Here is a 15,326-nt window from a genome sequence, read left to right as displayed (position 1 = left end):
AACCATGTCCTGGATGTAGGAAGGGCCAGATCCATTCGCAGCATGGTAAGCAAGTACCAGTGTCTTGAAGTGGATTCTAGCAGTTACCGGAAGCCAGTGAAGGGAGCGGAGGAGCGGAGTGGTGTGGGAGAATTTAGGAAGGTTGAAGACCAGACGAGCCGCTGCATTCTGGGTGAGCTGCAGAGGTCGGATGGCACATGCAGGTAGACCAGCCAGGAGGGGGTTGCAGTAGTCTAGGCGTGAGATGACTAGAGCCTGGACCAGAACCTGAGTCGCTTTCTGAGTCAGCTGGGGACGTATCTTCCTGATGTTGTAAAGCGTGTATCTGCAGCAGCGGGTTGTAGCAGCGATGTTTGCAGTGAAGGACAGGTTGTTATCTAGGGTCACACCCAGATTCCTTGCAGTCTGAGTCGGGGAAACAACTGAGGTGCCGATGTTGATTGTTAGGTCAAGAGTGGGACAATCTTTTCCCGGGAGGAAGAGCAGCTCAGTCTTTATGCAAGCTTTCGAACACCTTATTGAGGATAAAACAGCTAGCAGTCATGACAGGCTCTACTTTCTCGACCAGTACACTTCCGGCCAGCCCAAAGATCTCGTTCGCAGCTGTCTGCATATGGATACCCAAAGACGTTACACAGAAGCCAAACAGCTATTAAAGGAGCACTTTGGGGACAAGATCAAAGTAACCAGCGCTTATTTGGAAAAGGCAATGAACTGGACATCAATTAGACTGGATGATGGCAAAGCGCTTCAGGCATATGCAATGTATTTAAGAGGATGCTGCAATGCTATGCAAGATTTAAAGTACATGGATGAACTAGATATTCCTTCCAATCTAAGATCAATAATATCTAAACTCCCTTACAAACTGTGAGAAAAATGGCGGACAGTGGCTTATGATATATTACAGAGAACAAAGGAGAGAGCTAGATTTCGTGACCTTGTGGAGCTCATGGAAAAACAAGCTAAAATACTCCTGGACCCATTATTTGGGGATATACAGGATCGCCATATCTCTAGCCCAAGGATGGCCACTAGGAGCCAACCCATGAGCCACAGAACACCTAAAAGTAGAGGCAGCAGCTTCGCCACCATCATCGCAGCAGCATGTGATCAGGAGAGCAGCGCCGCACCATCAAACACAGAGCAGTGTGGCACCTTCAAACAGCCACAAGGGGGCAGTCCTGCCTCTTTTTGCTACTTTTGTAAAGGCAAGCACGTAATGACTGATTGCCATCAGTTCAAACATCAGCCACACAAGAAAAAGGTTGACTTTTTGAAGATAAATGGTTATTGTTTTGGATGTTTGATGAGGGGTCATATGAGCAGGAACTGTAGGAAAAGGCTGACATGTCAAAAGTGTGAAAAGAGTCACCCAACAATACTTCACATTGACAGTCCACTTCTACAAAAGCCTCCCCCTACTGAAACAAAAGGAGCTTGGGTCAACAGTGCACTTGTCTCGGCTGGTGAAGCTACTGGGGCCGGTAGGGATTGTGCCCTAGCCATAGTGCCTGTTCGAGTCAAGGTTCACAAAGGAGATAAGTTTATCTCAACCTATGCTTTTCTTGATCCCGGCAGTTCAGCGTCATTCTGCACAGAGAATCTAATGAGACAGCTGAATCCCAAAGCACGAAAAACGACAGTCGTTCTACGAACAATGGGTCAGGAACGACTTGTAAAGAGTTACGAACTGAAAGGATTGGAGATAGGACATTTAGATGGCAGTACTTACATTGACCTACCTCAGGTGTACACACAGAGTAAGATTCCTGTCTCAAAAGAAAATGTACCTACCCAAAAGGATCTGGAAAGATGGCCTTATCTAAGTGACATACAGCTGAAAGAAATTGATGCTGACATAGAGCTTCTAATAGGAGTTGATGTTCCTAAGGCAATGGAACCTTGGGAGATAATAAGAAGTCAAGGAAATGGACCATATGCAGTCAGGACAGTGTTTGGATGGGTGGCCAATGGACCACTCAACGCTTCTACTGCTGTGGAATCCGGACCTATGGTCACAATGGTCGACAGAATATCAGTAGCCAACCTGAATGATCTCCTCATCACACAATACAATCAGGACTTCTCGGAAAAAGATTATGAAGAGAAGAAGGAAATGTCAGGTGAAGACAAAAGGTTCATGGAGATAGCATCAAGCTCAGTAGAACTCAAGGATGGACACTATCACCTACCCTTGCCTTTTCGAAAAAAGGACATAGTTATGCCTGACAACTACAAAATGGTAAAACAACGTACTCTAAATCTCCTAAAGAGGTTTAAGAGGGATGCAGAATATGCCATGGAATACAAAACATTCATGGAGGATGTGTTAAAAAGGGGTTATGCAGAGAGAGTGCCACCAGAACAGCTTAACAGGAATGATGGACAGATATGGTACATACCTCACCACGGTGTTTACCATCAACAAAAGCGCAAACTTAGAGTTGTGTTTGACTGCACTGCATCATGCAAAGGCACATCTCTTAACAAGGAACTTCTCCAAGGTCCAGACCTGGTGAACACTCTCATTGGAGTTCTGCTTAGATTCCGCCAAGAACAAATTGCTTTCATGGGGGACATTGAGGCAATGTTCTATCAAGTGCAAGTCCAGAGAGAGCACAAAGACTTCCTTAGGTTTCTGTGGTGGCCAGATGGAGACACTGAAAATTCATTGGAGGCATATAGAATGAAGGTCCACCTCTTTGGCGCTGTGTCCTCACCTAGCATTGCTAACTATGCTCTCAGACAAGTGGCAGAAGACAACAGCTTCAAGTACGACGAAGAGGTAACTGAAACAATCAATTCCAACTTTTACGTTGATGATTGCCTCAAATCAGTGGCCACAGTTGAACAAGCTATTAAGCTTATCAGAGACCTCAGAGATGCATGCGCCAAAGGAGGTTTCTCATTGACCAAATGGGTCTGTAACAACCGTGAAGTGCTTGCAAGTATACCTGAGCATCACAGAGCAAAGCTATTCAAGGATCTGGACTTTGACAGGGAAAACCTGCCAATTGAAAGAGCACTTGGAATGAAATGGGATACAGAGAAAGACTCCTTCATATTCAAAGTCAATATCAAAAACAGAGCTCTTACCAGGAGAGGGATCCTCTCTACAGTCAGTTCCATCTACGACCCATTAGGATTCCTCTCCCCATTTATCCTTAAAGCCAGGCAGATCCTCCAAGAGCTATGCAGGATAAAGTGTGGATGGGATGAAATCATCCCAGAAGAATACTCAAAACAATGGCAGAAATGGATCACAGAGTTGGAACAGCTTAGCAGATTTCAAGTACACAGGTGTATGAAACCTGAGAATTTTGGACCAATCTGGACTGCAGAGCTTTATCACTTCTGTGACGCAAGCGAAAAAGGTTACGGCACCACCAGCTATCTTCGCTTTACAAACAGTATGGGAAGGGTCCATGTTTCATTTATTTTGGGAAAATCCAGAGTGACTCCACTCAAACCGATCACTATTCCCAGATTGGAGCTTACTGCAGCAACACTTGCAGTAAAGGTGGACAGGATGTTGAAAAGGGAGCTTAAAGTGGACCTCAACGACTCAACCTTCTGTCCTCGGATACATCAGTAACCAGACTAAACGATATCACACATTTGTGGCAAACAGAGTTTCAGTGATCAAGGACCTGTCTCAGGAGAAGCAGTGGAGGCATGTGAGCTCCATAGACAACCCTGCCGACGACGCATCCCGTGGGCTGCATGTAGAAGACTTTCTAAAGACATCAAGGTGGATAACAGGACCTAAGTATCTGGAAAAGGAATATTGGCCAAAAACAGCTAAGAACCTGCTAAGAGCCTTATTCCATCAGAGGACCCAGAGTTTAGAAAGGACGTAGCAGTTAACAGTTTGAGTGTCCAGGAAAACAACCCAACCAGCAAACTGTTTGAGTATTACTCATCATGGAGCAGACTGCAGAGAGGGGTTGCTTGGATACTTAAATTAAGGGGAATTCTTCTTCTGCTAAATCAAAGAAGGAAATCTGCAAAGGCTGACCTTGCCCCAGATTGGACTCTTTTGAAATCCTTAAAGGACAAAATGAACAAGCTAAAGTTGACATTTGGATCACAACATCTGTCTGTGGAGGACATTAGAGAAGCTGAAAGGTCAATCTGAGCAAAGACGTCACTTCTCTCAGGAACTTGCACTTTTGGAGAAGGGAAGGCAAGTAAGAGCAAGCAGCTCTATCAGGAAGCTGGACCCAATCTTAGTTGAAGGCATGCTAAGAGTGGGAGGACGAATAAGCAATGCCAATGGATCTGAAGAACCCCATTATCCTGCCCAGAGACTCTACTGTATCTAAACTGATCCTGGGCCACATCCATCAGCAGATTGGACACTCGGGGAGAAGCCACATGCTCTCAAGACTAAATCAAAGATTCTGGTTTCCTCGTGCTAACTCGGCAGCCAGAAAGATAATTAGAGCCTGTGTTTTCTGCCGAAGAATGCTAGCCACAGTTGGAGAGCAGAACATGGCTGACCTCCCAGAGGATCGGGTGTCTCCAGATCTACCACCCTTTACTCATGTGGGTATTGACTTCTTTGGACACCTGGAGGTTAAACGAGGCAGAGCAAATGTAAAACGTTGGGGAGTGATCTTCACCTGCCTTGTGAGTCGTGCCATACATCTGGAAGTTCCGAGCTCATTGGACACTGACTCCTGCATCAATGCTTTGCGCAGATTCATATGTCGCAGAGGGCAGGTGACAAGCATCAGGACCGACAACGGCACAAACTTTGTGGGAGCACAGAAAGAGCTAAGAGCTGCTCTTAAAGACCTGAATCAACACAAGATTCAAAATGCATTACTCAGGGACGGAGTAAAATGGACTTTTAATCCGCCATATGGAGCCCACCATGGTGGAGTTTGGGAGAGGCTCATCAGACCTGTAAAAAAGATTCTGTGTTCCGTTGTAAAAGAACAGAGATTGGATGATGAGACTCTACAGACTGCTTTGTGCGAAGTTGAGAGCATCATGAATGACAGACCATTGACTACAGTTTCAAGTGACCCAAACGATCTTGAACCCCTCACGCCAAATCACCTCCTTCTGCTAAAGACAAAACCGATTATGCCACCTGGACTCTTTCACAAGGAGGACTTGTACTCACGGAGGAGATGGAGACAGGCACAATACCTCGCAGATCTCTTCTGGAGGAGATGGATAAGAGAATATCTCCCAATCATGCAACAGCGAGTGAAATGGCACAACCCCAAACGGAACCTTCGCCCCAATGATCTCGTCGTCATCGTGGATAACACTGCACCAAGAAATTCCTGGCAACTGGGCCGGGTGATAAAGACACTGTCAGGGTCGAAAGGGCTTGTCCGAAGTGTCTTGGTGAAAACCAAGGGTAGCACCTTACAGCGACCAATTGACAAGCTCTGTCTGCTCCTGGAAGCAGTTGATTGAACACAAGGTGTCATTACATTGCATTTAGCTGACGCTTTTGTCCAAAGCGACTTACAATAAGTACATTCGACCAGGAAGACACAACCTTGAAGAAAACAGAATCATATAAGTATATCAGGTTTCATAGAGCCAAACATTTCAAGTGCTACTCAACTGGCTTTAGGTAATCCAGTCCTTTATTAGTATAAAAGTGCTTCGTTAATCGTTCTAACGCTCGAAGTGGAGTCGAAAGAGATGAGTTTTCAGTTTGCGCCGGAAGATGTGCAAGCTATCTGCTGTCCTGATGTCAATGGGGAGCTCATTCCACCATCTTGGAGCCAGGATAGCAAACCCACGTGTTTTCGCCGATGGGAACTTGGGTCCCCCTCGCAGCGAGGGCGCAACGAGTCGTTTGGCTGATGCAGAGCGTAGTGCACGCGCTGGGGTGTACGGTTTAACCATGTCCTGGATGTAGGAAGGGCCAGATCCATTCGCAGCACGGTAAGCAAGTACCAGTGTCTTGAAGTGGATTCTAGCAGTTACCGGAAGCCAGTGAAGGGAGCGGAGGAGCGGAGTGGTGTGGGAGAATTTAGGAAGGTTGAAGACCAGACGAGCCGCTGCATTCTGGGTGAGCTGCAGAGGTCGGATGGCACATGCAGGTAGACCAGCCAGGAGGGAGTTGCAGTAGTCTAGGCGTGAGATGACGAGAGCCTGGACCAGAACCTGAGTCGCTTTCTGAGTCAGCTGGGGACGTATCTTCCTGATGTTGTAAAGCGTGTATCTGCAGCAGCGGGTTTGTAGCAGCGATGTTTGCAGTGAAGGACAGGTTGTTATCTAGGGTCACACCCAGATTCCTTGCAGTCTGAGTCAGGGAAACAACTGAGGTGCCGATGTTGATTGTCAGCAGACATCCACTGAGAGATGTCAGCCAGACAAGCAGAGATGCGCGTGACGACCTGGGTCTCTGAGCGGGGAAAGGACAGAATTAATTGGGTGTCGTCAGCGTAGCAGTGGTAAGAAAAACCATGCGGGCTAATGACTGATCCGAGCGAGTTTGTGTACACGGAGAAGAGGAGGGGACCAAGAACAGAGCCCTGAGGGACTCCCGTAGTTAATTGACAAGGGTCGGACTCAGACCCTCTCCAAGTCACCCTGTAGGTACGGTCTTTCAGGTATGAGGTGAGGAGGGAAAGTGCAGAGCCTGAAACTCCAAGTTTTTGGAGAGTGCGAAGGAGGATCTGATGATTCACCGTGTCGAATGCAGCAGACAGGTCCAACAGGATGATGACAGAGGAGAGGGATGCAGTTTTGGCAGTGTGCAGTTCCTCCGTGACAGCAATGAGAGCAGTTTCTGTGGAGTGACCTGCCTTGAAACCAGACTGGTGCGGATCCAGAAGGTTGTTCTGATTGAGATAACAGGAGAGTTGTTTAAAGACAGCGCGTTCAAGTGATTTAGACAGGAACGGGAGGAGAGAGACAGGCCTGTAGTTTATAACATCAGACGGGTTGAGAGTGGGTTTCTTTAGGAGAGGGTTTACTCTTGCCTCCTTGAGACTGTTTGGAAAGTGACCAGAAGTTAGAGAAGTGTTGATGAAATGGGTGAGAAACGGTAGAATATCAGGAGCGATAGTCTGAAGGAGGTTTGAAGGGATAGGGTCCAGAGGACAGGTGGTAGGGCGGGCAGAGGTAATGAGGGTAAGAACCTCACTTGGAGAGAGAGGGGAAAAGGAGGTTAGTGTGTTGGTGGAAGGAAGGTCTGGTGACCCAGCGGTGAGTAAAGGTGAGTCAGAAAAAGAAGAGCGAATATCATTAACCTTTTTTTCAAAGTGGGTAACAAAGTCGCTTGACAGAAGTGAGGAGGGGGGAGGAGCTTTTGGAGGGTCCAAGAGGGTGGAGAAGATGGAAAATAGTTTTTTAGGATTGGAATAGGAAGATTGGATCTTATCTTGAAAGAAAGTGCTTTTTGCCTGAGAGATCGAAGCAGAGAAAGAGGAGAGGAGAGCTTGATAGGTTAGGAGGTAGTCACGGTGTTTGGATTTCCACCATTTCCGCTCTGCTGCCCTAAGGACGGTTCTATTAGCACGCAGTGCATCATTTAGCCAGGGAGCCGGAGGGGACTGACGAGCCTGCCGAGATGTCAGAGGACAGAGCGAGTCCAGAGTGGATGAGAGAGTAGAGAGGAGAGTTTCTGCAGCAGAGTTTGGAGGCAGTAGTTGGAACGAATCGGAGGAAGGGAGGGCTGAGAGCACCGACGAGGCAAAGGTAGAGGGAGAGAGGGAGCGAAGGTTACGGCGGACAAGTGTAGGATGGGAAGAGATTAGTTTGTTATGTTTGGAAAGGGGTAGAGAGAATGAAATGAAGAAGTGATCGGATGTGTGGAGCGGGTTTACAGAGAGGTTAGAAGTAGCGCAGTTCCTTGAGAATATGAGATCAAGGACATTGCCAGCTTTATGAGTCGGTGGGGACGGAGAGAGTGAGAAAGCAAAGGCGGTTAACAGAGATGTTAGTTCGTCTATCTTCCCCATCTGGAGGTTGAAGTCTCCGAGAAGTACAGCGGGAGGGCCGGTTTCAGGGATGTGTGAGAGGAGATGATCTAATTCCTCCAAGAAGTCCCCCAAGGCGCCTGGTGGACGGTAGAGAACAACAATGGTTAACTGTATAGGATGGGTTACTGTGACGGCATGGAACTCAAAGGTGGAAGGAGTAAACTTAGGTAGCTTGAAGAGGGAAAAGCTCCATTTGGGAGAGAGCAGGAGACCAGTGCCACCTCCTCTGCCAGTGGGTCTGGGTGTATGGGAGAAGGAATATGCAGTGGAGAGAGCTGCTGGGGTGGATGTGTTGGATGGAGTAATCCAGGTCTCAGTGAGAGCAACGAAATCCAGAGACTGCAGGGAGGCGTAGCCAGAGATGAAGTCAGCCTTAGGAACAGCTGACTGGCAGTTCCACAGGCCACCTGAAACTAGATGTTGGATCTCAGTGGAGCACGTGGGATAGACGAGAGCAGGCCGGTTATATCGATTACGAGATACACGGGGCCAGTGATAATTGCGAGAAGACACATGAACAGGAATGGAGAAAATACACATGATTATAGCATGAGGGGCTAAACAACAAAATTAAAAATTAAAAACACCAACGATACTTAGCTCAATCAAAGTAGGATTTGCCTCCCTCGTGACTCCTGTAGGACTCTAATGTCTTTGTCAGTCTTACTCCCGTAGGACTCTAATGTCTTTGTCAGTCTTAGCCTGTCTGCCGCTGAAGCTGACGCTCCAGGAAAGAGCTACCCGAAATGGACGCCTGATTGCTCAGTTCTCACAGCTGAAGTTAATTAGTTAACTATCTACAGCTGATGGGCGACAATAGACTGGCCCTGCCTATGTTAATAATGCAGGCTTGAGTGCTGAGAGCTGTAAAGCAGGTTTCGCCTGAGCAGATCTGAGATTTAAAATCTCTCAAAAGCGATTTAGCCGTTTAAGCTACAGTAACAATTATACAGAGTCGAATAAATGAAACCGAGAAGTCTAATTAAACAAGAATATAACTTACAGTGGTTGCTGCGTCAATAGGTAATGTTGTCACCGGGTCCAGATGCTGTCATGTGCTAGTAACCTCTGACACCCAGTATCACACACACACCCCTTTTCCTCTTGAACTCATGCAAACACACCAAACACAAACATTGGACTATGAACTATGACAATGATTGTATATTGATGACAGTTACATTTTGAGTAACTGCTTGTTTTTTGGCTCTATTATAATGTATTAATTGTGTTGCTACTGCGTCAACAATTAGGGGCCGGTATGTTAGAGCCGCAACGTTATTATTTAGATTCATAATTTGATAAATGATTTAATGATGGAAAATGATTTATATTGCCATGGTGAATATGTTTTGATGAAATGATTGTTAATTTTATATCGTAAATCTGATCTGTTTCCTTGTACCTTCCGGTGTGTATTTAAGTGAGGTAATTGTGGACAGCCGGCGTGCTCGGAGACCTGATGAGACGGGGAGCGGAACAGTTTTTCGACCGCAAATTGCAGACAGAGAATGGTGTTGCAAATTGGACTGCACACAAAGTATAGTTTAGTTTATATAGGAAAGCATATCGCCGAAATACTGTTTAAAGATTTGTTATTTTTGAGACTATTTAAGTCAATACTTTTTTGTTAATAAATTACATTTTTTTGACTGAAAACCTTCGGCTGCTTATTGTTTTGGATTGCGTGTCGTCAACCCCGCTCTATAGTGGCAAGAGGAAACCCTTGATGCCATTACAACCCTATTCACCTTTACTGTCTCGCCTTAACTTAAATATTCTGAAGTTTGAACGTCTGTCTTATACTGATTTAGTCGGAAATAAAAGGCAACGTATCGATCTTCTAGACATGAAACTAAAGGACAATAGTGTGAATATACGTGCATACTTCTCTTGCACATGGTTTGAATACAGGAGTAAAGCTTTTCACAACTACCTTTCCGCAGAGAACAACGCTATAATTTCATAAAAGTGCCCCTGTTTACTTGGGGGAATAACGTAAACATACATACATGTGAAAAGGCCTATAAATACTGTGACAATATCCTTGCCACAATGTAGTTTGAAAGAGGTACAATCACACAGTAAATGCGTACAAAGATAGCCTTTATCAATCATCTACTTCATGACATTCATGGTGTCTTTATACAGATGCACATGTTGATTAAAGACATGATACTCAACATCATATCCATCCATGTTAAATACGAAATCACTCAATAAGCAAACATCTTATGATACACTGAGACTGAGTAGCATGGTATGTTTTAACACTTTCCTTAAGGCTTACAGCTGTATTGATCATAATGTTTCATTTAAGCATGGCAGCTATAAGGAAACGTTTCTGTCTCGCACATTTAGGCATGTTGTTGTTTTGCTTGAGAGGGATTTCTTTAAATGTAGTACCGGGAAAAAATAATTACTTAGAATAAAAGAACTTCAATTTTATACATGCAACACAAAATATCAAGGAGAACGAATTACTTAAAATAAATATTTCTGAGACTAGATAGAACATAATTTCACGTATAAAATAAGTGTGTCATAAAATGTCAAATGTATTTATAAAGTAAGACGTAGCTCCTAAATCAAAGATAGGATAAACCAAACAAACGATGGCACAATTTAGTTTACCAAATGTCTAACAAGAGGGAGTACAGTTTCACACATAATGAACAAGTTCTATTCAGTGATGTGAATATAATGCCTTGATCTGTATGCCTTAAGCCAAGCGTCACCAGATCATTTTGTCTTGTGGCAACGATGAAAAAACAACATATCGGCAAACGAAGCACGCTGTACAAAGCGAGTGTTTCCTCTTTCGTCTTATCATCTCTCAGCAATATTTACACAAGATTCAACAAGAAATTGACAGCCATTTATCAACATGAATAAAGAAGGCAAACATTGAGAATAACATGCAAACTGCTGCATGAATAGAAGCAACATTATGCTCAGTCTCAAGCAGTTCACTATTTATTTTTAAGATCCTCTTTCGTCCAATACGTAAGTAGGTGGCAATGGTTTGGAAACCCAACATCATTGGAGGAGAAGATCCTTCACATGCTTCCCAATGAAACTTCCGTCCTGATCAAATGTGTAAAAATAAACATCCTGGCCTCCAAACCAAGACTCAAGTGACAAATAATATATCACTGATCTCAACTTTCTGGTGGACACTCAAATGTCCCTTTTAATGACATGACGTCTTCAGTGTGAGAACATACGTAGCTTCATTAAAACAGATTAGCACAGTATGAAAACCATCAAAGCACAGATAAAGGGTTTCGGGCATGCACAGCACTTTTCCATTAAAGCACATCATTAAATGTACATTAACAATAATGCGTTATGTCAGAACAGTGTGGGTTCTGAATCAGTACAAAACAACCCTGTTTACCAGTGTCTTCTCCAGAAGCTGACCTGGGTCAAAATGCATATGTGATTCATTCTTTACATTTAAATCAGATTGAATTATCAGATGGGTGGATTTGGCAAATATAGACCATAAAAGACGTTACTAGGGTTAGGGTATAAGTTGTCACCTTTTCCTCTGAGAAATAATACTGTTGCTGATTGACCTAAAAATAGCATGCTGAGAAACCACTGGTTCTTTTTACCAAACACAAGTAGCTAGTTTATTTTATAGCCAAACCTTTTCAGACGTTTGGTTGATGAAGACCTTGATGGATGGACCTAAAGACACGTGTAAGTTCTCTGAAGTCCTTGTACTTTTACCATTTTTCACTTAAACTCGCTGTTTTACAGGAATTTGAGGAAAGACTTATGCTTTCAATAGGAGAACAGTTCCTTTACTTAATGTATGTGGCTTGCAAATTAAAGGACAATATCTCAAATATTAATTTGGGAAAATGTACGCTAACATTCAAAACAGTACTTCCAAGATTTTCCAAGCCGACATCAACCACACACTAACTCAATTTAAAGTCTGCTTACCATGACGATAACAATAGCACGGTTTCTCTAACATATATTTCAGAATAAATATGTAACTGATGCAAATAGGTACACAAGTCAAATTGCGCTACAATACCTACAACACTCACATGCATGATTCCAGGAACAACAGACTTAACAAGAGTTTGCAAGACTCCGTTCTTTCTTGGCTCACACCAACTACTCATACTAAAAACACTGATTAGAAATGGGTCGTTCTTGGCCGCAAACACAAGAGTAACCTCGATGGTTTGGAAATACTTAAGGTCCGCTTAAGATACTGATGGAAGGCTTATACTTGTCACGCTAAAACCAACATCTGCCATGAACCAAAGAGGATGCCGCAACCCTTTGGTTTTCACCTCGACTTTACGCTTAAATCAATTTGTGAAACGGGTCAACCTGAAGACTGTTTTCGATTTTAGTTTTTCTTCTTTTAAGGATCCCTTGGGTTTACACATTACGTAACTGAATAACTGAATTTTAATATAGCAGATATCATTTCCAGGTAATTTACGTTAACGTTCATAAGAGTATTCCCAGATTTTCCTTTTTGGCACAAACCCAATCGAACGTCTGCTTACAATGACGATAAAAATGGCACTGATTCTCTTACATATGTTTCTGAATAAATATGTAACTGATGCAAATACAAGTACACAAGTCAAATTGCCTACATTACCTACATCACGTTCTTTCGAAACTCTCATTGACAACGCAACATTAAAACACTGATTATAAATGGTCTTTCTTGGCAGCAGACACAAGGATACCCTCGTATGATGGTTTAGAAATGCTTTCCGTCCACTTAGGGTACATTTAGAAGGCTGAATCCAAGACCAACATTTGCGATAAAACGATGAGCATGCCACCACTTTGACTTCATACTAAAATTAAATCTGTTAAATCATTCGACCCAGGTCAACCTGAGGACTGTGTTTGATTTTCATTTCTGTTTTTTTAGAGGTCACCTGTTGTGCAAAATCCACTTGTTCATGTCTCTTCTACATCAACATGTGTCCCCTCTTCTTCATGTCTCTTCTACATCAACATGTGTCCCCTCTTCTTCATGTCTCTTCTACATCAACATGTGTCCCCTCTTCTTCATGTCTCTTCTACATCAACATTGTCCCTCTTCTTCTTCATGTCTCTTCTTCATCAACATGTGTCCCCTCTTCTTCATGTCTCTTCTACATCAACATGTGTCCCCTCTTCTTCATGTCTCTTCTACATCAACATGTGTCCCCTCTTCTTCATGTCTCTTCTACATCAACATGTGTCCCCTCTTCTTCATGTCTCTTCTACATCAACATGTGTCCCCTCTTCTTCATGTCTCTTCTACATCAACATGTGTCCCCTCTTCTTCATGTCTCTTCTACATCAACATGTGTCCCCTCTTCTTCATGTCCTCTTCTACATCAACATGTGTCCCCTCTTCTTCATGTCTCTTCTACATCAACATGTGTCCCCTCTTCTTCATGTCTCTTCTACATCAACATGTGTCCCCTCTTCTCCATGTCTCTTCTACATCAACATGTGTCCCCTCTTCTTCATGTCTCTTCTACATCAACATGTGTCCCCTCTTCTTTCATGTCTCTTCTTCATCAACATGTGTCCCCTCTTCTTCATGTCTCTTCTACATCAACATGTGTCCCCTCTTCTTCATGTCTCTTCTACATCAACATGTGTCCCCTCTTCTTCATGTCTCTTCTACATCAACATGTGTCCCCTCTGTGTAAAGAGACTCTGAAAGTTTCAGGAACAAAGATTCTCTCTCTTTTTGTCCTGATCCATTTCTATAAAAACCTGTCTGAAAATGAGCTGATCAGATTTTGGCCACTTTATGATGTCATAACTATGTGTTGTCTTGTGTAACCATTAGCCAATCACCAACCAAGGTAACCCCCCCCCCCCCCTTATCACCTGAATCTCCTCCTAGAGCACCATTGAGTTCTTTGTAACCAAATCTCTCTCAGAGGGGCGTGGGGAGGGGCTCCTTATTTTCATCTAAAGTAACAGACAGAGAATCAGCACTTTGGAAAACAGGGCTGAAACAGAGGGGATTATGGGTAATGCTGCAATGATCTGTTTGGTGTTTCAGCCAATCAGAGACATGTTTGTATATTTCTGAGACCTATAATATATTGATGAAAAACAGGATAATAGGGACCGTTAATGGCCTTTAGAGCACAGAGGTCTCAGACTGCAGGATGGACTGGGTTCTGGAGTTTCTGTGAGGTTGCACCATGTGCTCTGAACCGTTCCTGGAGGCGAAGGTGTTGCTGAAGTGATCTCTGTTCAGACGACAGTTCAGACACATACTCCGCCACTTTCTCTTAAGCTCACCCTGAACCTGCAAGGAAGACAACAAAAAACAACATGTTCTAAACTAAAGACTGATCCAATAGCAATTCATCACAGGATATATATTTTGAATCCAAACACTTTTTTTATGAATATAGTACATTATGTTTGGTTTATAAGAGTATATGTATATTTTATAGTGTGTCGAAAATCTTCTGAATGTATGTATTTTCGACTGAGAATATGTATACTCAGTTTTTACATTTTAATGTTTATTTTATACTATTTTGAAGAAGTTTGTAATTCTTGTACATTTATTGACAAAATACTGCTGTGACTTGGGATGAATAAAGTATGGTACTTCTCTTCTTGTGTACAAATGTGCTGGAAATTGTCCCTACAGTAGGTTCAAAATCATACACTGTGTTAACTAAGAAGGGTCTTGTAGATTAAATATATAGAAATGGAAAATATTACGGTCTCTTACAATAAATATTGGTTCATTTATTTTATATTTCTGGTACGTTTAGAGTAAAAGCAAGATTTATTTAGCATGGGTTATTTTTTATGTTTTACCGTATATTATTTTTCTTTCATATGTTTTAATTATATACTTGATTTTACCTGTTGAGGTCTGGGAATTCAACGGAATATTTATCCGATTTTTTCAGGTTTATTAACTAGCATACAAAGTTCACCTTGCATGTTTACAACAAACAAGGTGCTGCAGAATGAAGATACGCAGAACCTTTAAACAAATGTCACTCACCTATTTTCAGCCCTTTAATCATACAAGTTTTAATTGAAAAAAAACGTATTACCTCAACCTTTGTCTCCAGAACAACATCGACCAAATTGAAAATAAACCATGTATTTTAAACAGGCTTGTTATCAGCGGAGTGCAGACACCTTCATGGGAATACTTAAGAAAGACCTGTATTATTGTTTTTCTCCTCCTAAATTAAACACTTACATGTTTTATGGAAATAGATTTTTTTTTGGTGCCACACACAGAGTTACTTTATTTTATATAATAAAAGCTTACCTCACTGTTTAGGAAACAGTACAGAATGGCCACCACCAGACCCTGAGGAGAACAAC

At 43.0% G+C, this 15,326-nt stretch overlaps 1 protein-coding gene across 1 annotated transcript in view; it reads right to left on the bottom strand.

Moving 5' to 3' along the window:
* Positions 1-13,958: 13,958 nt before the first annotated feature.
* Positions 13,959-15,326, bottom strand: part of LOC117550267 (vasoactive intestinal polypeptide receptor 2-like) — a 75,337-nt gene continuing 73,969 nt past the window's right edge. Inside the window, exons 12-13 of the mRNA XM_034222645.1 lie at positions 15,271-15,312; positions 13,959-14,274 (exon numbers count right to left, since the gene is read on the bottom strand). Of these exons, the coding sequence (XP_034078536.1) occupies positions 14,104-14,274; positions 15,271-15,312 (213 nt within the window). The 3' untranslated portion in view covers positions 13,959-14,103. The remainder of the gene's footprint in view (positions 14,275-15,270; positions 15,313-15,326) is intronic.

The sequence above is a fragment of the Gymnodraco acuticeps genome, unplaced genomic scaffold (assembly GCF_902827175.1).
Source record: "Gymnodraco acuticeps unplaced genomic scaffold, fGymAcu1.1, whole genome shotgun sequence".
NCBI lineage: Eukaryota > Metazoa > Chordata > Actinopteri > Perciformes > Bathydraconidae > Gymnodraco > Gymnodraco acuticeps.
This window is presented reverse-complemented; position numbering and strand designations above follow the sequence as displayed.